Source organism: Pongo abelii, chromosome 3 (genome assembly GCF_028885655.2).
Source record: "Pongo abelii isolate AG06213 chromosome 3, NHGRI_mPonAbe1-v2.0_pri, whole genome shotgun sequence".
Taxonomy (NCBI): domain Eukaryota; kingdom Metazoa; phylum Chordata; class Mammalia; order Primates; family Hominidae; genus Pongo; species Pongo abelii.
In genome coordinates, this window is record NC_071988.2 from 3,025,301 (window position 1) to 3,040,245 (window position 14,945).

A 14,945-nucleotide genomic window follows, 5' to 3' on the forward strand; every position below is an offset into this window, starting at 1 on the left:
TAATGTCTGATTGTGCCATTTTGTCGCACTTACTGCTTTGACTATCCTGGTGATAAGTGATGACAGGCTCTGTGAGCTTCTCAAGTGAAGGGACTGTGTCTTATTCATTTCCCCTTCATGGCACCTGGCGTGGTTGTTTGCCCTATTTCTTGCTCATTAAATGAATTAGTGGCATCTGTATCAGTCGGGATTCAACCAGAGAACTAGAACCCATAGGAGGAGATATTAAGAGATTTATTGCAAGGAATTGGCTTATGTAATTGTGGGGTCTGGTTAGGAAAGTCTGAAATCTGTAGGGCGGACTGTCAGAAGGGGCGTGGTAGGACTCTCCAGAAATGGGCTGAAGCTGCCATCCTCAGGCAGAATTTCTTCCTCCAGGAAGACTCATCTCTGTTCTTAACACCTTTCAACTGATTAGGTCAGAGCCACCTAGATTATCTAGCATAATCTCCTTCACTTGAAGTCAACTGAGTATAAACTTTAATCGTATGTACAAGTACCGTCCCAGCAGCACCTGGATTTGTGTTTGATTGACTAATTGGGGCTCATAGCCTGCCCAGTTGGCATATTGAAGGACTGTTGCAGGATCAGACTTGCTTTCTCTTCCATTAATTGCATGCCACACAGTATCCAGAACTCCCAGCACTGAAGTTTGTTTGTTTGTTTATTTGTTTGTTTTTGAGGCTGAGTCTTGCTCTGTCGCCCAGGCTGGAGTGTAGTAGCATGATCTCGGCTCACTGCAACCTCCGCCTCCTGGGTTCAGGTGATTCTTCCTGCCTCAGCCCCTTGAGTAGCTGGGATTACAGGTGTGTGCCACCACACCCAGCTAATTTTTGTATTTTTAGTAGAGACGGGGTTTCACTATGTTGGCCAGGCTGGTCTCCAACTCCCAGCCTCAGATGATCCGCCTGCCTCAGCCTCCCAAAATGCTAGGGTTATAGGCATGAGCCACTGCTCCCGGCCCTGAGATATCTTTGATGGATGCAATGTAATATGGCATACAGAGTATTATGGGAAGCATTGCTCTAAAACTTCATTAACCTCCTTTTAAAAACTGACTTCTTCCCCCTCATACACCTTACTTTCCCAAAGAAGAGCTGTAGACACTTGATCAGTAGAGTTGGTCTGTGGCTCTGAGGATATCAAACCAAATAATTTGAAACATAATGAAATATTATTGGTGAAGAAGCTTAACTTTTTTTTTTTTTAAGAGATGGGATCTCACTATGTTGCTCAGGCTGGCCTCGAACTCCTGAGCTCAAGTGATCCTCCCAACCTCAGCGTCCCGAGTGGCTGGAACTACAGGTATGCATCACCACACTCAGCTTAACTACTCTTTGTTTTCTTCCATCTCTCCAATCAGGCAGAATATGAAGTTGCCGATGATGAGGACCGAAGTGATTGTGGACTGTCAATCTTAGATAGATTCTTCAATGATAAGGTGTGTTTTCTTCTTTAGAATAAAACTTTGTAAATAAATAGAGTGCATAACCATTTTTACTTTGTTGGATAAGACATAACATATGTTAAAAGCTTTAATTTGGCTGGGTGTGATGCCTGACGCCTGTAATCCCAGCACTTCGGGAGGCTGAGGAAGGAGGATCTCTTTAGCCCAGGAGTTCGAGACCAGCCTGGCCAACATAGTGAGACCATCTCTACAAAAAAATAAACAAAAAAAACTAGCTGGACATGGTGGTGTGCATCTGTAGTCCCAGCTACTTGGGAGGCTGAGGTGGGAGGATCGCTTGAGCCCAGGAGATTGAGGTGGCTGTGAGCCAAGGTTGTGCCACTGCGTTCTAGCCTGGGTGACAGAGCAAGACCCTGTCTTAAAAAAATAAAAAGTAAGGCCAGGCACAGTGGCTCACACCTGTAATCTCAGCACTTTGGGAGGCCAAGGCAGGCAGATCACTTGAGGTCAGGAGTTCAAGACCAACTTGGACAACATGGCAAAACCCCATTGCTACAAAAAAGAAAAAAAAAATTAGCTAAGCATGGTGGCGTGCACCTGTGTTCCCAGCTACTTGGGAGGCTCAGGTGGGAAGACTGCTTGAGCCCAGGAGGTCAAGGCTGCAGTGAGCTCGGCTCATACTACTATGCTCTAGCCTGGACAAGAGAGTAAGACCCTGTCTCAAAACTACCTCCCAACATTAATTAATTAATCTTAAAAAAGCTTTAATTTATTATAAATGTTCCTCTTTTGCATTTTTGTTTGATGTCATGAGGAAATTAACAATTAGATCTCTTAGAAAATTGATTCAGTGTATTTAAAGTTTTCAGAATATAGAGTTGGAGAATTTTATTTGTCTCTCTTGGACTAAAAATAACATTTTTTCCTAAAAGCTTTAATGGGACTTAGCTTTTATGCTTTTGACTTACTTGGTTCTTTTTTTTTTTTTTTTTGAGACAGAATCTCACTCTGTCACCCAGGCTGGAGTGCAGTGGTACAGTCTCGGCTCACTGCAAACTCCGCCTCCCGGGTTCATGCCATTCTCCTGCCTTAGCCTCCCGAGTAGCTGGGACTGCAGGCGCCCGCCACCACACCCGGCTAATTTTTTGTATTTTTAGTAGAGACGGGGTTTCACCGTGTTCGCCAGGCTGGTCTCGATCTCCTGACCTCGTGATCCACCCACCTCAGCCTCCCAAAGTGCTGGGATTACAGGCGAGAGCCACCGCGCTCAGCCCGACTTACTTGGTTCTTGTAGTTTAGTATGTCACTGAAATTAGAGCTGTAACCTGCTTCCTTTCATGTGACTTCTGTTAGAAGTCCTCAATTCTGGGCAGGGCCCTATATTGTAAGGAAGGAAGGAGAAGAGGAACAACAGTGATAGCAAACATGTAATTAACACTGCTGTAGGCCAGGTGTGGTGGCTCACGCCTGTAACCCCAGCACTTTGGGAGGCTGAGGCAGGTAGATCACTTGAGGTCAAAAATTCGACACAAGCCTGGCCAATATGGTGAAACCCTGTCTCTACTAAAAATACAAAAATTAGCTGGGCGTGATGGTGCACGCCTGTAATCCCAGCTACTAGGGAGGCTGAAGCACGAGAATCACTTGAACCCGGGAGGTGAAGGTGGCAGTGAGCTGAGATCGTGCCACAGCACTCCAGCCTGGTCAACAAGCGAGACTCTGTCTCAAAACAAAACAAACAAAAACACACACAAAAAATCACTGCTCTAACATGTAATACATTATGTAATTATCACAACAAACCTATGAGGTAGATACTATTCTCGTCTATTTTCATATGATAAGACTGAAAATCAGTGACTAAGTGACTTACCCAAGGTTACACACCTAGTAAGTGTTAGAACCAGGAATGGAACATGTGGAGAATGGAATTAGAGAATAGTGTGGTGAGAATGAGTTCAAAATATTTGGATTTGAAACATAGCCAACTGGATATAGGGCCATCAACTTAGGGGAGCTTTGTTGTATAAAAAATAGAGTGCCAGAGGGGATGGCCAGCAGGACTGTCTAGCAGCGCAAAGATACATGGAGTGTGTGTCAGAGGTGTGATTCAGACCCTAATGAGTTTTCTACCCCAGCCTCCAGCCTTACAGATTACTCTCTCAATCACAGCTGTTACAGCGTGAGCATATTTGTAGGTACCCCCAGGACACTAGTTAGAATGAGAAGAAGTTTCATTTATCTAGTTCTAATTTTTATTTTTATTTTTTCCCCTTTTTTGAGAGAGCACCTTGCTCTGTTGTGCAGGCTGGAGTGCAGTGGCGTGATCTTGGCTCACTGCAACCTCTGCCTCCCGGGTTCAAGTGATTCACATGCCTCAGCCACCTGGGTAGCTTGGATTACAGGTGTGCACCACTACACTTGGCTACTTTTTATATTTTTATTACAGACGGGATTTCGCCATATTGGCCAGGCTAGTCTTTAACTCCTGGCCTCAAGTGATCTGCCTGCCTTGGCCTCCCAAATTGTGGGGATTACAGGCGTGAACCAGCACACCCGGCTCCATTTATCTAGTTATTTTTCTTTTTCAAATTAACTCCCTTTTCTTTCTTCACCTCTTCTGAAGAAATACCCATATAGCAAGGGAGGGCATCAAGAAGAAAGAAATAATTATAAAGAAAAACAAAAGAAAAAATTTAAAAATGAATCATGGTAGATATAGCAAATGTGGAAGAGGAGGGAAGGGGAAGTTATACATGTGTGGCTTGGTGCCTTAGTCTGTTTTGTGCTGCTATAACAGAATGCCAGAGACTGGGTAATTTATTTATTTATTTACTTTAACTTCTATTTTAAGTTCAGGGGTACATGTGCAGGTTTGTTATGTAGGTAAACTTGCATCATGGGGTTTGTTGTACAGATTATTTCATCACCCAGGTATTAAGCCTAGCACCCGTTTGTTATTTTTCTTGATCTGCTCCTTCCCCCCATCCTCCATCCTCCAATAGTCTCCACTGTGTGGTGTTTCCCTCTATGTGTCCATGTGTCCTCATCATTTAGCTCCCACTCTTAAGTGAGAATATGTGGTATTTGGTTTTCTGTTCCTGTGTTAGTTTGCTAAGGATAATGGCCTCCAGCTCCATCCATGTTCTTGCAAAGAACATGATCATTCTAGGCCAGGCGCAGTGGCTCACGCTTGTAATCCCAGCACTTTGGGAGGCTGAGGCGGGCGGATCATGAGGTCAGAAGATCGAGACCACGGTGAAACCCCATCTCTACTAAAAATACAAAAAATTACCTGGGCGTGATGGCGAGCGCCTGTAGTCCCAGCTACTTGGAGAGGCTGAGGCAGGAGAATGGCGTGAACCCGGGAGGCGGAGCTTGCAGTGAGCCGAGACTGTGCCACTGCACTCCAGCCTGGGTGACAGAGCAAGACTCCATGTCAAAAAAAAAAAAAAAAAAAAAAAACCATGATCATTTCATTCTCTTTTTAATGGCTGCATAGTATTCCATGGTGTATATGTACCCCATTTTCTTTAGCCAGTTTATCATTGATGGGCATTTAGGTTGATTCCATGTCTTTGCTATTGCAAATAGTGTTGCAATGAACATACGCGTGCATGGAGACTGGGTAATTTATAATAAAAAGAAATTTCTTGGCTCACAATTTTAGAGGCTGGGATGTCCAGTTCAAGGTGCTGTTGACCTAAAAGGAAGAAGCTGAGACACAAAATGTAATTTAAAGAGTTTACTTGGACCAGGTGCTGTAGCTCATGCCTGTAATCCCAGCACTTTGGGAGGCCAACGCAGGCAGATCACCTGAGGTTAGGAGTTCGAGATCAGCCTGGCCAACATGAAACCTCATCTCTACTAAAAAAAAAAAATTAGCTGGGTGTGGTGGTGCATGCCTATAATCCCAGCTACTTGGGAGGCTGAGGCAGGAGAATCACCTGAACCCAGGAGTCGGAGGTTGCAGTGAGCCAAAATTGTGCCACTCCAACCTGGGTGATAAAGTGAGACTCCTTCTCAAAAAAAAAAAGAGTTTACTTGAGCGAAAGTAAAGACAGCTGCATGGGACACACTTCCAAGTTGCCTTGGGAAGTGCTCCATTAGCCTTGGTTACTGGCAGGGTTTTAAAGGCAAAGGGAACAAGGAGTGAGCTGATACAATGTTGTTTGACCCGAATTCTCACTGGTTTAAGAGAGAACAATGATCCGTGATTGGCTATACATTGTTGAACTACAGAGTGAGAATATGAGTTATGGTGTCCAGTATATGGCATTTATGGATACTTGGCATCAGTCTAGAGACCACTAGCAAGTGGCTTCAAGAAGTAATTATTATTATTATTATTTTTTGAGACGGAGTCTTGCTGTGGCCCAGGCTGGAGTGCAGTGGCGCAATCTTGGCTCACTGCAGGCTCCGCCCCCTGGGGTTCACGCCATTCTCTTGCCTCAGCCTCCCGAGTAGCTGGGACTACAGGTGCCCGCCACCTCGCCTGGCTGATTTTTCATATTTTTAGTAGAGATGGGGTTTCACCGTGTTAACCAGGATGGTCTCGATCTCCTGATCTTGTGATCTGCCCACCTCAGCCTCCCAAAGTGCTGGGATTACAGGCGTGAGCCACCGTGCCCGGCCAAGAAGTAATTATTTAGCTCAAGGGGGAGTGAGTCATGACTGCTCTGGGCTTGATAATTTGAAGGGGCTCACGTTCCTCAGATAAAAACCTTTTTTTTTTTTTTTTTTTCCCTTCTTAGTGCCAGCATCTGGCAAGGGCCTTCTTGCTGCATCATCACTTGGTGGAAGGGGAAGGAGAGGGATTGCTTGCACACATGTCTGAGCATGTGGACACAAAAGGGGGCAAACCTATTCCAGGGATAATGAGATAAGGGCACTAGTCCCTTCATGAAGGTAGAACCTCTTAAATGCCTCTTAGGCCGGGCGTAGTGGCTCACGCCTGTAATCCCAGCACTTTGGGAGGCTGAGGCGGGCAGATCACCTGTGGTTAGAAGTTTGAGACCATCCTGGCCAAGATGGTGAAACCCCGTCTCTACTAAAAATACAAAAATTAGCCAGGCATGGTGGCAGGTGCCTATAGTCCCAGCTACTCAGGAGGCTAAGGCAGGAGAATTGCTTGAATCCAGGAGGCAAAGGTTGCAGTGAGCCGAGTTCGCGCCACTGCACTCCTACCTGGGTGACAGAGCGAGACTCTGCCTCAGGAAAAAAAAAAAAAAAAATGCCTCTCAATGGTCCTACCTCCCAACACTGTCACAGTGGCAATTAAATGTCATCGTGAGCTTTGTGGGGGATGGACAAATGTTTAGACAATAGCACTTGGTAATAGAGAGATGTTTATGGGCTGCCTGGAGATGATGTAGCTGGAAAGCCTCTTTTTCTTTTCTTACCATCAGCTGGGGAAGCTGCCACATTCTTCGTCTTCCCACCCAGTGGCCCTGCTCTTGTGCTGAAACAAAAACAAACAAATAAAAAGCAATGATTCACATCATTATTGTAGTTTTCCTTTTCTTGTCTTTTATTTAAAAACAGCAAGAATAAACTTCTCTTTCTCTTACATACTAAAAAGGGAACCCCTAGGCTAGGTGTGGTGGCTCATGCCTGTAATCCCAGCACTTTGGGAGGCCAAGACAGTTGGCTCTCTTGATGCCAGGAGTTGAAAAAAGGGAACTCCTTGAGGTCACTGACTCAAATTTTAACAACTCATAATATTCAAAGTACCTGAAAGTAAAGCAAGACCATGCGTTCATTCTTGCATTTCTTTATCCAGTCACTCAGACATTGTTAGTTTTTCTTAGTTTTCCTCTCAGGATTCTCAAATATTAAAATTCAGCCAAATTTGAATTTATGGTTTAAAAGAATCATAACCGAAACCAAGTGGGCTTTTCCCTAGGGATACAAAATTGGTTCATTATCTGAAAATCAATTAATATAATACACCATATTAATAGAATAAAATATTTAAAAACCACATGATCATCTTAATAAAAAAAGAAAAAGCATTTGATAAAATCCACACCCCTTCATAATAAAAGCACTGAGCAAACTAGGAATGAAATTAGTCCCTTCATGAAAGTGGAACCTCTTAAATGCCTTTTAATGGTCACAATAACAATTAAACTTCAACATGAGCTTTGAGGGGAAGGGACCAACGTTCAAATAATAGCACTTGGTAATAGAGAGAGAGATGTTTCTGGGCTGCTCAGCCTGATAAATATCTATGAAATACCCACAGCCAACATCATACTTAAATGTGAAAGACTAGGCTGGGTGTGGTGGTGCTCGCCTGTAATCCCAGCACTTTGGGGGGCCGAGGTGGGCAGATCATGAGGTCAGGAGTTTGAGACCAGCCTGGCCAGCATGGTGAAACCCCATCTCTACTAAAAATACAAATATTAGCCGGCCATGGTGGCGCACGCCTGTAGTCCCAGCTACTGAGGAGGCTGAGGCAAGAGAATCACTTGAACCTGGGAGATGGAGGTTACAGTGAACCAAGATCGCACCACTGCACTCCAGCCTGGACAACAGAGTGAGACTCCATCTCAAAAAAAAAAAAAAAAAAAAAAGTAAAAGACTAGATGCTTTCCTTTAAGATTGGGAACAAGACAAGATTGTCCACCCTCACCACTTCTGTTCAACTGGAGAGTCAACTGTAAGTTCCATTATACTGGAGGTTCTAGACAGGGCAATTAGGCAAGAAAAAGAAATAAAAGGTATTGGCCAGGCACGGTGGCTCATACTTGTGATCCAGCACTTTGGGAGGCCAAGGCGGGTGGATCACCTGAGGTCAGGAGTTTGAGACCAGCCTGACCAACATGGTGAAACCCCGTCTCTACTAAAAATACAAAAATTAGCTGGGTGTGGTGGTAGGCACCTGTAATCCCAGCTACTCGGGAGGCTGAGGCAGGAGAATTGCTTGAACCTAGGAGGAGGAGGTTGCAGTGAGCCAAGGTTGCGCCATTGCACTCCAGCATGGGCAACAGAGCAAGACTCTGTTTAAAAAAAAGAAAGAAAAGAAAAGGTATTTAGATTGTAAAGGAAGAAGTAAAACTCTCTCTATTTGCAGATGACATAATCTGGGATATAGAAAATTTTAAGGAATTCACACATACACACATAAAGAAAAAGACTATTGGAGCCAATAAGTGAGTCTGGTAAGGCTGCAAGATACTAAATCAGTATACAAAATTTAATTGTATTCCTATATACTAGCAATTAAAATCTAAAAAAAAAAAAAAAAAGAAATTAAGAAAGCAATTCCCTTTGTATAGTATCAAAAAAGAATAAAATACTTAAGAATTAATGTAACCCACAGCCAATATCATACTGAATGGGCAAAAACTGGAAGCGTTCCCTTTGAAAACTGGCACAAGACAGGGATGCCCTCTCTCACCACTCCTATTCAACATAGTGTTGGAAGTTCTGGCCAGGGCAATTAGGCAGGAGAAGGAAATAAAGGGTATTCAATTAGGAAAAGAGGAAGTCAAATTGTCCCTGTTTGCAGATGACATGATTGTGTATCTAGAAAACCCCATTGTCTCAGCCCAAAATCTCCTTAAGCTGATAAGCAACTTCAGCAAAGTCTCAGGATACAAAATCAATGTACAAAAATCATAAGCATTCTTATACACCAATAACAGACAAACAGAGAGCCAAATCATGAGTGAACTCCCATTCACAATTGCTTCAAAGAGAATAAAATACCTAGGAATCCAACTTACAAGGGATGTGAAGGACCTCTTCAAGGAGAACTACAAACCACTGCTCAATGAAATAAAAGAGGATACAAACAAATGGAAGAACATTCCATGCTCATGGGTAGGAGGAATCAGTATCATGAAAATGGCCATACTGCCCAAGGTAATTTATAGATTCAATGCCATCCCCATCAAGCTACCAATGACTTTCTTCACAGAAGTGGAAAAAACTACTTTAAAGTTCATATGGAACCAAAAAAGAGCCCGCATCGCCAAGTCAATCCTAAGCCAAAAGAACAAAGCTGGAGGCATCACGCTACCTGACTTCAAACTATACTACAAGGCTACAGTAACCAAAACAGCATGGTACGGGTACCAAAACAGAGATATAGATCAATGGAACAGAACAGAGCCCTCAGAAATAGTGCCGCATATCTACAACTATCTGATCTTTGACAAAACTGAGAAAAACAAGCAATGGGGAAAGGATTCCCTATTTAATAAATGGTGCTAGGAAAACTGGCTAGCCATATGTAGAAAGCTGAAACTGGATCCCTTCCTTACACCTTATACAAAAATTAATTCAAGATGGATTAAAGACTTAAATGTTAGACCTAAAACCATAAAAACCCTAGAAGAAAACCTAGGCATTACCATTCAGGACATAGGCATGGGCAAGGACTTCATGTCTAAAACACCAAAAGCAATGGCAACAAAAGCCAAAATTGACAAATGGGATCTAATTAAACTAAAGAGCTTCTGCACAGCAAAAGAAACTACCATCAGAGTGAACAGGCAACCTACAAAATGGGAGAAAATTTTTGCAACCTACTCATCTGACAAAGGGCTAATATCCAGAATCTACAATGAACTCAAACAAATTTACAAGAAAAAAACAACCCCATCAAAAAGTGGGTGAAGGGCATGAACAGACACTTCTCAAAAGAAGACATTTATGCAGCCAAAAAACACATGAAAAAATGCTCACCATCACTGGCCATCAGAGAAATGCAAATCAAAACCACAATGAGATACCATCTCACACCAGTTAGAATGGCAATCATTAAAAAGTCAGGAAACAACAGGTGCTGGAGAGGATGTGGAGAAATAGGAACGCTTTTATACTGTTGGTGGGACTGTAAACTAGTTCAACCCTTGTGGAAGTCAGTGTGGCGATTCCTCAGGGATCTAGAACTAGAAATACCATTTGACCTAGCCATCCCATTACTGGGTATATACCCAAAGGACTGTAAATCATGCTGCTATAAAGACACATGCACACGTATGTTTATTGTGGCACTATTCACAATAGCAAAGACTTGGAACCAACCCAAATGTCCAACAATGATAGACTGGATTAAGAAAATGTGGCACATGTACACCATGGAATACTATGCAGCCATAAAAAATGATGAGTTCATGTCCTTTGAGGGACATGGATGAAATTGGAAATCATCATTCTCAGTAAACTATTGCAAGAACAAAAAACCAAACACCGCATATTCTCACTCATAGGTGGGAATTGAACAATGAGAACACATGGACACAGGAAGGGGAACATCACACTCTGGGGACTGTTGTGGGGTACGGGGAGGGGAGAGGAATAGCTCTAGGAGATATACCTAATGCTAAATGACGAGTTAATGGGTGCAGCACACCAGCATGGCACATGTATACATATGTAACTAACCTGCACATTGTGCACATGTACCCTAAAACTTAAAGTATAATAATAATAATAAAAAGTAAAAACTAAAAAAAAAAAAAGAATGAATGTAACAAAATAAGTGTAACACTTATACTCTGAAAACTAGAAAGCACTGAAAAAAATTAAAGAAGACCTCAAGAAATGGAAAGACATCTCCTGTTCGTGGATCAGAAGACTTAATATTGTTAAGATGGCAGTACTCACCAAATTGATCTATAGATTCAATCTAATCCCTATCAAAATTCTAACTACCATTTTTTTTTTTTTTTTGCAGAAATTAACAAGCAAGCTAATCTTAGAATTCATATGGATAGTCAAGGGACCTGGAATAGTTACAACGTTCTTTAAAAAGAATCTAGTTGGAGGACTCACACTCCTCAATTTCAAAACTTAGTACAAAGCTACAGTAATCAAGACAGTATGGTCCTGGCATGATGGTAGACATATAGCAGTCAATGGTATGGAATAGAGAGGGCAGAAACAAATTCATGCATTTTATCTTAGTCCATTTAGTGCTGCTCTAACAGAATACCTGAGATTGGGTAATTTATAAAGAACAGAGATTTATTTCTTACAGTTCTGAAAGCCGGAAGTCCAACGTCAAGGAGTCCAATCTAGTGAGAGCCCTCTTGCTGCATCATCCATGCAGAAGAATACGAGGGCAGGCACATGCCTGTGGGGGGTGGGGGGTGGGGGGTGGGGGGTGGGGAAAGGGTCTGAGCTTAGCTTTTTATCAGGAACCTGCCGCAATGCTGCAACAATAACAAAACCAATCCTGAGATAGCAGCATGAATCCATTCATGAGGGGCAGAGTCCTCATGATCTTATCACCTTTTTAAAGGTCCCACCTCTCAACACTGTTGCATTGGGAATTAAGCTACCAACACATGAACTTTGGGGCACACATTCAAACGATAACACATTAACAGTCAATTAATTGCCTTATCACAAGGATGCCAAGACAATTCAACTGGGAGAAAGAATAGTCTTTTCAATAGATGGTACTGGAACAACTGGATAGCCACATGCAGAGAATCACACTGAACCCCTACCTCATTCCATAAACAAAACATTAATGCCAAATCCATCAAAGACCTAAATATAAGAGCTAAAACTATACAACTCTTAGAGGAAAGTGTAGGTGTAACTCTTCAATACCTTGAAATTAGGCAGTGACTTCTTAGATATGACAACTAAAGCACAAGCAACAAAAGAAAAAATAGATAAACTGAACTTCATCAAAATTTAAAACTTTATGCTTCAAAGAACACTATCAAGAAGTGAAAACATAACCCACAGAATGGGGAAAAGGGTTTGTAAATAAAATACTGGTAAGGGTCTAGTATCCAGAATGTATAAATAACTCTTACAACGCAACAATAAAAAGATGACCCAATTTTTTAAAATAGGAAAGTAAATGTAATTTTCAACACAGAAAAATAAGCATATTTCTGCAAAATCCACCCTCCCTTCCCTCTCCACCAGTGATCTTTCCCATTAGAATTTCCTCTGCCTAAAATTTTAAAAAGCAAGGCACTGAGTCATTTGGTAAATTTGCCCTGGTAACTACTTATTCTGGAAAACAATGATTGTTCCTTAATGTAAAGCCCCAGAAGTCTCAGTTCTGCATCAGGCTGGTAGTTCTATACCTTACCTTGCCATACTTCAGGTCACCTTAGCTTACCTCCCTCTCTCATGGATATTAGAAACACTGCTTTTCATTTGTGTGGGAATAAATAACTATTAATATAAAAATTTTCTATGATATTGAAAATGGGAACACTATTTGGTGTTAATCATTAAACAGTCTTAATAGAACCAACCTGCTATTTAGTTTCAGAAAAATTGAGACTTTGGAGGGGAAATAAGACTGTTAAAATATTGTCTTTGTCTTCCGAGAATATTTTGTCTTGTTTTCTGCTGTGTCCAGTGCCTGGAACAATGCATATTTGTGGAGCAAATGAGTGAATGAACAAACTTCTTTTCTTTCTTTTTTCTTTTCTTTTTTTTTTAATTTGAGACAGAGTTTTGCTCTGTCGCCAGGCTGGAGTGCAGTGGCGCAATCTCGGCTCACTGCAACCTTTGCCTCTTGGGTTCAAGCGATTCTCCTACCTCAGTCTCCCGAGTTGCTGGGACTACAGACACGCATCATCATGCCCAGCTAAATTTTTTTTTGTATTTTTAGTAGAGATGGGGTTTCACCATGTTGGCCAGCATGGTCTCGATCTCTTGACCTCGTGATCTGCCGGCCTCAGCCTCCCAGAGTGCTGGGATTACAGGCGTGAGCCACAGTGCCTGGCCCAAACTTCTTTCTTAGATAGGAAAATGAATGGACCCATCTTATTCTTATGACAGCCTTGCTGCATAGAAAGGAAGGACTGGAGAGTCCAGCAGGGTGTGTGTGTTTCAGTCTCGGCTCTCCCCTTGGTGATGTGGGCGCACTGGAGAGGGACTTCCCAAGTCTCTCCTCATCCATCAGGGTGGTTGTTGTGGGGCTAAATGAGACTCTCTCTATATATATGTATATATGTATATATGTATATGTATGTATATATGCTATATATATACTACATACATACATATACTATATACTATATACATATACATATACTATATATATACTATATATACTATACATATACTATATATACTATATACATATACACTATGTATACATACATATATGTATGTATATATACACACATACATCTATGTATATATACACACACATATATATACACATACACACACACACATATATATGTGGTTTTTTTTGAGATGGAGTTTCGCTCTTGTTGCCCAGGCTGAAGTGCAGTGGCGTGATCTTGGTTCACTGCAACCTCTACCTCCTGGGTTCAAGTGATTCCCCTGCCTCAGCCTCCTGAGTAGCTGAGATTACAGGCGCCTGCCACCATGCCCAGCTAAATTTTTGTATTTTTAGTAGAGACAGGTTTCACCATGTTGGTCAGGCTGGTCTCGAACTCCTGACCTCAGGTGATCCACCCTCCTTGGCCTCCAAAGTAGTGGGATTACAGGCGTGAGCCACCACGCCCGCCCAAGACCATAGATATTTAAATGCCTCAAATGTATTAGATAATTTAAATGGCAGCTACTAATCATGATTAATTGTGATAATATTGTTGATTTTTTAAAATGTGAGTTTTCTCATTGTTTACTATCTTTCCACTTATGTTAGGAAATAACTGATTTATAAACACAGATTTCCTCTGGTCGCTTGGCCCTATCACCATCAGAAATCAGTCTGGAATGCATTTCTTGTTTCTAATTACAAATTAGGTGCACAATTGAGCATGATTTGGGTATGTTTTCTTTTTTTTTCTTTTCTTTTTTTTTTTTTTTTTTGAGACAGAGTCTTGCTCTGTCGCCCAGGCTGGAGTGCAGTGGCACGATCTCGGCTCACTGCAAGCTCCGCCCCCTGGGTTCACTCCATTCTCCTGCCTCAGCCTCCCAAGTAGCCGGGACTACAGGCGCCCGCCATCACGCCTGGCTAATTTTTTTGTATATTTAGTAGAGACGGGGTTTCACCGTGTTAGCCAGGATGGTCTTGATCTCCTGACCTCGTGATCCACCCGCCTCAGCCTCTCAAAGTGCTGGGATTACAGGCTTGAGCCACCATGCCCGGCCGATCTGGGTATTTTTTCATTGAATCCGGACAGTGGTTTTGTCATGTGTTTCCACTTTCCAGAATTCTCTGGATGAGGGTTAAGGAGAGTGGGGCCTGGGCACCTGGAACACTGTGAGTGCAAATATAGAGTGGTAGAGCCTTTTTGGAGGGCAGTTTCACAATAAATATGAAGTTTAAAATGCTTGCATCTTTTTGAGCTGATAATTCTGTTTTTAGGAATCTATCCTATAGAAATACACGTGTATAGAGAGACGTTCATGGTGGTGCTGTTTGCGTGGGAAAATTGGCAACTAGGATGTAACTGGGGGCAGATAAACTCACACACCGGAAGACTGTGCAGTCACTCAAGAAAATGGGGTAGCTCTATAGACGTCAGCACATACTTTAAACACTGGACCCAGGCTGGGCACAGTGGCACATGCCTGTAATCCTAGCACTTTTGTAGGCCGAGGTGGGCAGATCAATTGAGCTCAG

General features: G+C 42.3%; 1 protein-coding gene across 27 annotated transcripts in view; it reads left to right on the forward strand.

The window, feature by feature from the left end:
- Nucleotides 1-14,945, forward strand: part of GRK4 (G protein-coupled receptor kinase 4) — an 80,154-nt gene that overhangs the window by 27,499 nt on the left and 37,710 nt on the right. For all 27 annotated transcript variants that reach the window (XM_063723281.1, XM_063723282.1, XM_054554949.2 and 24 more), the window contains one exon: nt 1,364-1,441. In XM_063723281.1, coding sequence (XP_063579351.1) covers nt 1,364-1,441 — 78 coding nt within the window. The remainder of the gene's footprint in view (nt 1-1,363; nt 1,442-14,945) is intronic.